This window comes from Microchirus variegatus, assembly GCF_963457635.1.
Source record: "Microchirus variegatus genome assembly, chromosome: 8".
Classification (NCBI taxonomy): domain Eukaryota; kingdom Metazoa; phylum Chordata; class Actinopteri; order Pleuronectiformes; family Soleidae; genus Microchirus; species Microchirus variegatus.
In genome coordinates this window covers 29,274,815-29,287,180 of record NC_139809.1, presented here as the reverse complement: position 1 = coordinate 29,287,180, position 12,366 = coordinate 29,274,815, and the positions used below count along the sequence as shown (strand labels likewise).

The 12,366-nt window shown below is 43.4% G+C and overlaps 1 protein-coding gene across 1 annotated transcript in view; it reads right to left on the bottom strand.

Moving 5' to 3' along the window:
• The window catches only part of znf423 (zinc finger protein 423), a gene marked incomplete at both ends in the record, with an annotated part of 198,200 nt that extends 188,659 nt beyond the window's left edge, over nucleotides 1-9,541 (bottom strand). The window contains one exon of the mRNA XM_083894314.1: nucleotides 9,502-9,541. Coding sequence (XP_083750440.1) covers nucleotides 9,502-9,541 — 40 coding nt within the window. The remainder of the gene's footprint in view (nucleotides 1-9,501) is intronic.
• Between the last annotated feature and the right edge of the window lie 2,825 nt (nucleotides 9,542-12,366).

Genomic DNA, 12,366 nt, shown 5'->3' with positions numbered 1-12,366 from the left:
CCACGGATTAATCACAAACAGGACTTTTCTTCAAACTAGAAGAAAACTGTGATTATTATTTCATTCAGAGAGGGAAAAAGGGCCAGATTCTCCTTAAAACAGCCTCAGTTCTCCACGCCTTCAATTGTGCACTAATTTGCCTTCTAATTGAGAGCAGATCCACACGACTCCAGTTAAATTCCACGCATGGAGCTGCTGAGCTCCACCAATCACCAATTACATCAGCTTGTTTTGTCCTGTTTTGGGGGAAAGAAAGAAAAAAAAAAAAAAAAACAGCAACAACAAGAAAAAGAAGTACCAAAACCTCAAATCCACCCCCTGCTGCAAAGTCAATGGAATTCCTAACAAAGCTCTTAGAAAAGCCATTTAATGCTCGAGCGAGTCTTAACGCAAAGCCAATACAGGCTTTTGTCTTCCAGAGTGAGCTTAGATTACACTTATTTATAGCCGCGCACAACACGGCGGAAGGTAAACGGACGTCTTTTTGGACAAACGGCGACAAAATAAACCCTCAAAAACGACGACAAAACCCCTCCGCTCGCAGTAATCCGAGCCACATGTGTGGTGTCTCTGAGTTTTATAGGAGCCAGTCGCCCTGTGAACGTCTCTGTGCTCCGACATTAAAACTGATCTAATGCTAAAGCCAGATGGTGAAAGAGAGAGAGAGAGAGAGAGAGAGAGAGGGAAGGGGAGGGAAAAGACGTGGTGTAGTGAACACGTGACGTTAGCGGTTAGCGGTTAGCCGTGTCATATGGCGAGGGTGGCGCAATCGCTTGGAATCCGAGGTGGCCGCTCGTACCTGGTATCAACATCTGTTCTCCGTGATCCGAGTGAACCTGGAGTTAAAATGTGTCCTGGATCACATGAGATCAGATCTGGACTTACCCCTTTAACTTTTGAGACACCAAGTCTATTTTTCTTACTGATGTTACAAATAAACCTTTCGCGTATGTAAGTAGTTGTGTAGTTAAGGACGTCAGATGAGACTGAGTTTCTTAACTGTCTTGAAGACAGATTGCTTTCTTGCAGCTCAGGAATGGGAACAAATGTGTCCTAAAAACCACCTCTGAATGTGGTTTTGTGATCAGATTTGTGGACGGAGTCAGACGTGTACTTGCAGGAACAACAGTTGCTAATACCAGGTCTGAACAGGGTCTGAAACAGGGTCTCAAAAGAGGTCTGAACAGGGTTTGAAACAGTGTCTGAACAGGGTTTGAAACAGGGTTTAAACAGGGTTTGAAACAGGGTTTGAACAGGGTCTGAACAGGGTTTGAAACAGGGTTTAAACAGGGTTTGGAACAGGGTTTGAACAGGGTCTGAACAGGGTCCGAACAGGGTTTGAAACAGGGTTTGAACAGGGTCTGAACAGGGTTTGAACAGGGTCTGAACATGGTCCAAACAGGGTTTGAACATGGTCCAAACAGGGTTTGAACATGGTCCAAACAGGGTTTGAACAGAGTCTGAACAGGGTTTGAAACATGGTCTGAACAGGGTTTAAACGGGGTTTGAAGAGGGTCTGAACAGGGTTTGAACCAGGGTTTGAAACAGGGTTTGAAACAAGGTTTGAAGAGGATTTGAACAGGGTTTGAAGAGCGTCTGAACAGGGTCTGAACAGAGTTTTAACAGAGTCTGAACATGGTCCAAACAGGGTTTGAAACAGGGTTTGAACAGGGTTTGAAACAGGATTTATTTATAGAACTGCAACTAAAGATTATTTCCATCTGTAAATTATTTCCTTGATTGCTGGAGAACTGGTCTGGTCCACAAAACGCTGAAAAACATCAAGAGATCGAGTTCTCAAATGTCTTAAATTGTCTCCAAAAACCAAAATGAATCAGTTTTGACGTTATTGACTTTTTAGAAGCTGCAAATCCATGTGTTTTTATTACTTAAAAAGACTAATATCGATTGTCAAAATCAATATATCGCTTATGAGCCCAAGAATATTTGTAGAAAATATCGAGTACGTTCCTCTGTCTCTGTATCGAATATCGTGAAAAACCTACCAGCGACGAATTCAAGAAAATTTGACTTGACGAAAGTCGTCCCTTTGCTCTGATGAACCTAGAATACAATAAAAAAAAAAAACTGTCCTGTTTTTCACGACATTTCCCAGCACAATTAATTTTCACCCACATTTGGCAGGTTCGGGCGCTTGTTAACTTCAAGTTAATTGACAATAACTTTAACTCCAGGCGATGAATAATTACAATCCCAGAGTCTCTTATTAGATTTAAATCACACACGCACTCGCAATGAAACACCGCGTCGAACTGAGACGACGAACAAGAGGAAGTGAGGCAGCGCGAGGAGGAACGAGTGAAAAGATGAGTCCACGGAATAAATGCAGCATAGAATTTGTGTTTTATGAGACTATCTTTGGTAAAAAACTTCGATAAAATGGAGTCGAAATCACAACATACTCAAGCACTAAAAAGAACTCCATTTTAACAGAAGAAGAAACAGAACCAGACGTAAGTGTGGCCATGTGCCTAGACAGGTTGGGGTGAAAGACTTCATGTCTCCTGCTGAAACGAATGAAGGAGGAAACTTGGGCGTGGGAGTGACCTCACGTGAAGAAGAAGAGGGAGTTTACAGCGGGATAATGGCGGAGGAAAAACTACGTTAAAGAGATGCTTCGTCCACGTTTAATACGTAGACTCTATGACCTTTGAACTTTGACCATTTTCACTATGGCTGAACAACTAATCCACAATATTCCTTAAAGCCAAATTGTCTAGATATCATTTACGCGTTATTGTCACATTTTAAATATGTCATTCAGACAAAAATGAGAATAATCACGGAAAATAGTTAGCGTCGCAATTTCAGTCAAAAATGATCGCAATTAAGATATTTATTCACAATTGTTCTGCATTCACTCAGGTTGCAACTAACGATTATTTTCTTGATCAATCGAGTCATCGTTTGGTCCATAAAATGTTGGTTTTGTCCGAAAACCAAAAACTATTCTGTTTTACTGAATTGTTTGTCGTACGGAGCAAAGAAACAACGAAAATGTTATGCACATTTAAAGGCGCCATATGTAACAATGTGGCCAAAAACGGTTACTACATTCAAATTCAAAACGCCGAGGTCTTTTAGGTTTCGTTTTTCTGACGTAACTGGCAACCCGTAGTTGCTCGGCAGCTGAGACTCTACTGACTGCAATGACAGGTAGACGGCGGTAGGTGGCGCCACATGAAGCCAAAACATGATTTCAAAACATAAACATGATTTGCAGTCTGCAAAATATTTTTTTTAATGCAAATATTTTGTCTGTACTGTTGTTGTTGGTGAGTTCAGTTTGTTATATGAACATTATTCCTGAGTCTCTGTGACATATTAGGAGGATTTTATGATTTATTACATAATGCACCTTTAAGAAGCTGAAAAAAATCTGAAAACTTGTTTTGATTCCTTAAAAAGATCAGATTAAATCGGGTAAATTGTTTCAGCGCGAGCATCCACAGTCACAAACTGCACTTTAATCAAACAACTACAGTCTCCTTTCACTCCGATGTTGCATTTTTGGTCGTATCGCGATTCAGATTATTTTGCGATGTATTGCGCAACAAACCCAACGATGGTGCGGATCGGCAGGAATCGGACGAAAAGTCATGAAGAATGTGAGGATTTTCCACGAGAGAGAGAGAGAGAGAGAGAGAGAGAGAAAGGAGAGGGTTTACAAATTGAGGAAGCAGGAGATGTAAGGAGGAGGAGATGGAGTGGAAATGATGCCATTAGCCCTGAAGAGCTTTGGGCTCAACACAAGGCGACAGTTAACTCAACCTCCCTCTCTCTCCTCTCTCCTCTCCCTCTCGGTCAAAGGACTCACTTGGCTCCACTAACCATAAACAACACGCTAAACAAACCAAATAAATGCTAAAAACTAAGTGCTCCCTCTCTCCTCCTCTCTCCTCCTCCTCCTTCCTCCTCCTCGTCCTCCGTCTTCTTGTCATATGTGCTCAACTCCACCGCTTAATGTCCTGCAAATGAAGCGGATTTATTAATGTGTAATTAAGTAATAATCATCGCTACATAATGCATGAGAGACTCGGGGGAGGCGATAGGAGGAGGCGAGGCGAGGAGGAGGTTTCTGCTGCACGCGCTAAAGACACACATTAAAAAGGGATTAATCCTCGGGAATAATAGTTTGATAAGAAGACGAGGAAGAAGCCGCCCTCTCCTTCCTCCTCCTCCTCCTCCTCCTCCTCCTCCTCTCACCTCATCAGCTTCATCGCCGCGTTCAATTAACGCGCCGGCAATTAGTCACGTCCCCCGCGCTGTTAACAAGGTCTCAGCGCTGGTCAAGAGAATCCATCAAAAAGGGAAGCGATAGAGAGAAAAAGTCTTCATGTGAAACGATTCACACAGCACTGATGATGGGTTTATTATATAGAACGTGCAATAAAGAGAGTTTTATATACAGTTTTTAGTAGAACGATTAATCTAAATCTGAATCTGGAATCCGAGGTGGCCGCTCATACACTCTTAGAAATAAGGGTTCCAGAAGGGTTCTTCTACAAGGGCTGAGGTTCTACCTGGAACCATTTGCTTCTGAAAAACCCTTTTCCTGGAGAAAGGGTTTTTCAAACACTAATGGTTCCAGCAAGAACTATTTTGAACCCTTTAAAACCCCTTTCCTGAATAAAGGGTTTTAAAAGAGTTCTTGGTGGAACCCTCCAGGGGAAACCTTTATAAAAAAGGTTCTACGTGGAGCCAAAAAGGGTTCTCCTATGAAGAACCTTATATGGTTCTACTGAGCACACTTATTTAGCACTGTTTTAGCACATTTTAGAGCAGTACTTGTACACTCTCAGAAATAAGGGTTCCAAAAGGGTTCTTCTACGAGGGCTGAGCTTCTGAAGAAAGGGTTTTTCAAGGGTTCTTGGTAACACTAATGGTTCCAGTAAGAACCATTTTGATCCAGAGAACCCTTTAGAAACCTTTTTTCTGAATAAAGAGTTTTAAAAGGGTTCTTGGTGGAACCTGGAGCCAAAAAGGGTTCAAGGTCAAGTTCTCAAATGTCTTAAATTGTCTCCAAAAACCAAAATTAATCAGTTTTGACGTTATTGACTTTGCTGAAAAGTTATTTGTTTTTAGTAGAAAATATCGAGTGCGTTCCTGCGTCTCTGTATCGAAGAAAAAAAAACAGGTTTTTCTGCAGATGTGCAAGTGACGGACAGAGAGAGAGGGAAAGACAAGAGAATCAAAGCTCTGTTCACGCTGCTGTGACATGAAATCTGTTTTTTTAAATACAAGAAAACAGTAAATAAATGAACGTACGAGGCAGGGTTTGGAGGGGCGGTGGATACAGTGAAATATTGCGATATTTTGCGTGGTGATATATCACTTCTGAGACACCGAGTACCACGTTTTTCCCGCAATTAAACATTTTGTCGAACTGACAAATTTGATCAAAATCGTAAAACTTTATATTTCTTAAAGCCAAAATTTGGACCAACATTTTTAACAAATCTGAGCTGAGGAGTCAAGAATTCTGGAATTTTGAAAACAGTTTTCTGCTCAGGATTCTACCGTTTTGCTGGTTCTTTGATGAAAAGGCAAAGGTTCAATGTCTCAGGCGATATTTTCTATTCATTCATATTCAACTCTTTCGATGAATAAAAGTCTGACTTTTAATGGAAAACACACAATTAATTGTAAAGGTGACCTCAAACATTTGAACTAAAATAATCGATTAATCGAGTGATTGTTTCGGCTCTATTTTCCCAGGGGTGTGTCTTAACCTTTGGCGCGATGACACGCAGGAGCCATCATTTGCATAACTCCTCCTCCTTCAACACGGCAACTGAAATCAAAAGCCCTCTGCGATCTTTATCAGCAGTTCAGATACACTTCTAGTGTACGTTCCTTCACACAGATGAGCGTAAATCTACCGACATCTTTTGCGTTTCTTATCCAAACGACGTCAAAGTCGCCAAACACACACACACACACACACACACACACACAACACAAAACAACACACACACTGGTGACCACAGCGAGTCAACCGGCAAGTGTGTAGCCTGTCAAGCGGACGCTTGGACACTCGTGTCCTCCCACGGTGTGTCCTCTTTTAGCGCCAGAACAGACGCAGACGGGCGGGCGAGGTGTTTTGTTTGTTGTTGTGTTGTGTTGTTGTGTTGTGTTGTGTTGATGTTGTTTTGTGTTAGCATGCCTGGCTGACCAGCGAGTCTGTGTGGCCCGAGCCAGCCGGTCATAGACGGGTGAGCAGCTGAGAGACGGAGGAACATGAAAACACAGATAATCCCCCCGACGACACTGCTCACCTCCCTCCTCCTCCTCTTCCTCTTCCTCCTCCGCTCACCTGCTTTACCCCCCCCCCCCCCCAAAAAACACCTTAACCCCGCCGTCCTCCTCCCCCTCCCTCCCCCACCTCCTCCACCCCTCAATCCCGCGTCTTTCCAAGCTGTCAAAGGTGTGGAGGGCAGATAGCGACACACGTGTGCACACACACACACATGCACGCATGAGCACACACACACCAAACACACTTATGCGAGCTGGACCACGAGGGCCTCCATACACACACACACACACACACACACACACACACAGACACACACACACACGTTCTGCCTCAGCTTTGCTTCACTCTGCTTCGCTCGACTGCCCAACTAAAGCTAAGCTCTCGTTATGCACACACACACTTACACACACACACGCACACACACACGCACACACACACACACACACTCAGGTTTGCACAGCTACCCTTCTCAGGACACCGCACCGACTTCTATTCATCCCTAATCTCAATCATAACCACTTAATCCCTGGCCTTAACGTTAACAGAAACCACAATCTGAGTCGTACACTTTAACCAGTTCTGCCTCTCATTTCATTAGGACCAGGTTTTTGGTCTCTCGCCGTGAGGACGACTGCACTGGTCCTGGTCCTGGTCCTGACAAGGTCGGTGTGTTTATGCCACCAACACATTCAGCCACTTGGATTATTCTTATCTGATCAAATCAGATTCATATTCAAACAAAAACACAACAATAATCCAGCGTCAGTGTGGATTTCAACATCGACATCAGAACAGCTGTACATGGACAGAAAGTTTCAATTCTGCCGATTATTGATCACGATCGTGATGGAAATGTCAGATTATTTCAGCGATTGTGAATAATTAAGATGTCGTCTCTTGAGTGAACAGGTGAATTCACCAATTCATGGTGGTTTTAAGGTACTTTTGGCTTTTTTAACGATTTCTTTGTATTATGAGCAAAGAAACGACGAATAATCAATCAATTGAGTGATTGTTTTCTACTTTTCCGGGGGCGTGTCTTAACCTTTGGCTCGATGACACGCAGGAGCCATCATTTGCATAACTCCTCCTCCCCCAACGAAAAAATAAAAGCCCTCAGCGATCTTTATCAGCAGTTTAGTTACACTTCTTATATTATTACGTACAGTATATAGCCTGTATTTTACGCCTGGATTTATTTTTGATTTTATGACTGTTAAAAATAACTAAAAGATAAAGAAAGAATAACTTTCACTTTCCATATCTGGCCGTTATTCAACCGCTGAGGAATCGCGACAATGCTGCGAAGCTAACGTCACAAACAAAAGTATGACATGCTAGTGAATCTTTGTCTGTGATTGGACGCTCGTTCCCACGTTTTTAAAAAAAATAAAATTCTAGACGTCACAAACAGTCTCGGGAGTTACGATAACGACGATAGGGACGGGAAAGAGAACAGTTAGCAAGAACATTTAACAGGGACGTTTAATCTAATCCAATCTAATCTGCTGTCGTTTGGACGTCCTTAAAGCTGCGACACTTCATGTAAAAATTCCTAAACGTTGACGAAATGTAGTAGAGAGAAGAAGAAGACAAGGTGCAGTACCACTGACGGAGGAAGACGGCGACAGAGAGCAGCACTGTGATTGTGCACATTCACGTCAAAAGTTAAACTGACACCAAAAAACGTGGCTTCTCGACGCGTTTTTGTTTAAATTCTGTACAAAGACTCACAAACAGAGACGCGTGTGGACTTTTGTGTCCTCAGAGCTGATTTTACGCCATTCTTTAAGCGATGTTTTTCCTTCTCGCTTTACGTGAAATTCAAGCTAGTTCACGGTCCGTCACAGACGGTGGAAGCTTCGCTGGTTGCTATGGTAATAGTGATGGTGTGTGTGTGTGTGTGTGTGTGGGGGGGGTCGACCACATGGTCAGCTCGTCGCGTCGCCCATCTGGGTCCAATAAAGGAAAAACATGGAGAGGCCGAGGCCACGACGTGCCCTCATGCATGATGCCCACTCACCCGCGAGCGTCCATGAAGACTGTTTTTATGGGAAATGGAAACGAAACGGAGCTTCATTTCATTTCATCTCATCTCACTTCACGGGAATAAAGACAAGCTAACGGTTTAAACTTCGTAAAAAAATGGGTTAATCGAGGTTAAGGTCAAGGTTAAAGAGAGGCAGCGACGCAAAAACACAGACGACGACAACGACGACGTACGGAGTTTTGTTTATTTATTTATTTGGCCGTAAAGCGGACGTTAAAATAACTAATCCGAGATTATTCTCGGATAAAATCCTGTTTCTGTTACTTATATATTTTAAATACACCAAAAAAATGAATAATGAATGAACAGAATCTGAAGATGTTTTATTTGTTGTCGTCTGTGATCATCAAAAACGCAACTTTGCGTCGCATCGCTGGCGACGTTTGTTACGTTTCCGAGGATAAAAACGTCTACATGTACATTTAAAACATAAGGGATGAAGTCTACGTCTAATCCGGATTACAAAGCTCTGTTGTGAACACGCGCTGTGACTCGAAACTATTTCAATGTTTATAATAAAAATGAAAATAAAACGCTCGTTTTAGCCTCTTTTTTTTTTTTACAGTGTAGCGTCCAAACTCAGGGCCTGTGCCAGGGGTGGAGGTGGTGGAGGGGTCTATGCCCCCCTCTGTTGTCTGTTCTGTGAATCTTTAGAAATCTCCACTGTGCTCATTTTGTCTGGAAAATCATCCATCAATGCAACAAAAAAAAGTTACTACAATATATATATATATATATATATATATATATATATATATATATATATATATATATATATATATATATATATATATATATATATATATATGTGATGTTTAATAAAGCAAATGCTGCTCTAAATAAATTAAAAATGTGACTTTTTAGCACAATAATGATCCATATTTCACCTTTTTGATGACGTTTAGAGCTGAGTTTAGGTTCATGATGTTGAATTAAAGTGGATTTAACTTTTTCTTGTTAAAAAATAAATCCTCCTTTAGTCGCTTGACCTCAGTGTCAGGAGAGGATTTAAAGTGATTTTCACTTTACACACACACACACACACACACACACACACATGAACACATGAACACACACAAACCTTCAGAGACTCAAACTCTCGCAGAAAAACGTGTGTTTTCGTGATTTTTGGCTTTGGCTCGTGGATCAAAGTGTGCGCGCGCTTCCTTACCTTTGACGGAGCGCGGTTTGGCCTGTTTCCTCCTCGACATCTCGGCTCTGGCTCGATTCTCTTGGTTCGTGTCAGTGTTTCCAGTTTAAACCATGCAGGCGGACACCGCGGCTTCCTCCTCCTGCTCCTCCTCCTCCTGCTGCTGCTGCTGCTGTACCTCCTTCTCCTCTGCTGCTCCTCCTGTTCCTGCTCCTCCGCCTGTTGCAATGCGGCAGCTTCACTCTCTGACTCTGAGACACTGTGGTGTTTTGTTTTTTTTTAGTCCGGCGACAACAAACCCGCACACACGCCGGGAGCGAAGCAGCGAGCGGCGGCGCAGAGGAGGCGGCGGCGACGCTCGGATCCTCCGGTGCGTTTTCCTCCAACCTGTGGAACAAAAACGGCAACAACTTCCCGTTCACGTCCCACCTCCTTCTCCTCCTTCTCCTCCTCCTTCTTCTTCTGACGCGCGGCGACAAACTCGCGTTCTCTCACCCCGTGATTTAGCCCCGCGCGCAGCCCGGTGTGTCTCGTGCCGCTCCGGCAGCTGTGTCAGCCACGCGCGCGGCAAATGATTAAAAACACACTCGCACGCGCACGCGCACGCGCACGCACACCTGAGCAGCGTCCGGCGGAAAAGTGACAGGCAGAGCGCGCGGTTGTGCCGTGGCACAGCGGTGCGTAACGATCCAGGTGCGGGGAGAATGTGGACGTGGAGCTCCGTGTTTTACGCGCTGTTCTCCTGCAGCTTCTTCTTCATCTTGTTGTTGTTGTTGTTTTTTTTTTTTAATAGTTTATCGAGTCTTGTTTGGTTGTTTGGTCGCAGACCTCCAGCTCACTCCTGGGCTCCGTGGCCGCTACTCTACAGCCGGCAGTGAGGCTGCTGGTGCCGCTCTGGTGCTGTGGACACTGCGCTCTTCCCCCTGCATCTCCACCCTGAGGAGAACCAACCCACGCTTTTCTTTTTCCCTTTCTCTTTTTTTTTTTTTTTTTTTTTTAATATTCTCCCCAAATGCCTTATCAGCAGCAGCCTAAATAATCCTGCTCCAGTCCTAACCCTCCGCTAGCCTCTGTCTCCCTGCTTTTTCTTTGTCCTGACTCTGGCTACCAGTCTCCCTCCTCCTCCTCCTCCTCCTCCTCCTCTGCCTGCCTCTGCTGGCGGGGCTGCGGCGCAGACACACATAATAAAGCCAAAGCAGGCAGTGCTTGGCTGGAAATGTAGCCGCGTCCCAGCAGGGGGATGTGAGAGAAGGGTCCCGGCGGGGGAGCGCTCTGATCCCGCAGGGAGCAGCTCGGCACAGCCCGGGTTGGCTGAGGCAGAGAAGCAGGAGGAGAGAGAGAGGGAGAGAGGGAGGGCTGATGGAGAGAGAGAGAGAGAGTCAAGGAGAGAGAGGGAGAGAGCGGGGAGTGTTAGGCAACAGCGCCCAGCTGTGGCCAAATGGCGCCACTACAACAGGGATTCAGAGCGCACACAGAGGGAAGAGGCAGAGGGAAAATATGGGTTGGATTGGAATTTTTTTTTTTTAAAGGATGTGGAAGAGGTTGTGGAGTTTAAAAACAACACTTTGACACACAAAAACACAACGTTTTATTCTTTTTTTTTTTGAATGAATATGAATAATCACGTGCCACACGTTGACTTTTTGGGCCAAAACGTCGTTTTTTCGTCTTCATTCGGGAAACAAAAATCCACGTCTGCTGCTTCAAACTAACAACAATGTGGACGTCGTCTTTAGTTCTTTTACGGACATTTGCTTCCCAAACCTGACTGTCTCCAACAGCAGTGTTATTTTTTTATTATTATTAAGTCAATTCTAGCAACAGAATATATCTGTATAAGTTCCGTATTTTTTCAGAATAAAAGCTCTGATTTATTAAATCATCTGTCGGGTCCAGATACTGATGCTGACGGTCCAGTTTTGGTCCACGCGCCACCAATTCTTCAACACAACTCTTGCCAAAAAGTACAAAATTCACGTATATCTGTACTTTACTTTGTTATTTCTCGAACAAACTAAATAACTTTAAGTCGAGCAACTGTGTACTTTTACTCCACTACATTCACTATCTTTGTTTCTCGTTACTACGGAATAAAATCAGAAGAAGAAGAGTTGGTATTATGGTCTGTGGAGCTGCACGACAGTTTTCACCAAGTGTCTTTGCTCAAGGACACATATAGACTCAGCAGAGCCAGGAATAGAACCCTCAACTCACCCGACCACTAAGCCACCGTGGCTCAATCCTGACTTAAGTTCATTTTATATCAGAAAATTCCGTTTTGATACTTAAAGGCGCCATATGTAAGAATGTGGCCAAAAACAGTTACTACATTCATATTCAAAATACCGAGGTCTTTTAGGTTTCGTTTTCTGACGTAACTGGCAACCCGTGGTTGCTCGGCAGCTGAGACTCTACCGACTGCCATGATTGGTAGACGGCGGTAGGTGGCGCCACATGACGGCAAAACATGATTTCAAAACATAAACATGATTTGCAGTCTGCAAAATATTTTTTTTTAATGCAAATATTTTGGCTGCACTGTTGTTGTTGGTGAGTTCAGTTTGTTATATGAACATTATTCCTGAGTCTCTGTGACATATTAGGAGGATTTTACATTTATTACATAATGCACCTTTAAGTAGAGTAAATGACATATACTTTAAGTACTTTTACTGAAGTAACAGTATCAAAAAAGTGACTTTAACTTCTACCAAAGCCATTTTCTGGTCTCATACTTGTACTTTTACTCAAGTACCACCTTTACTAATGTACTTTATGGATTAGTCTGCATCACCTCTGCGTTGCCGTGACGCAGCACATGTTCTCGTCTCCTTTTACACACAGAAAAAGAAAAAGAAAAACCCCCCTCTGTGTCCTCCGTTGCCC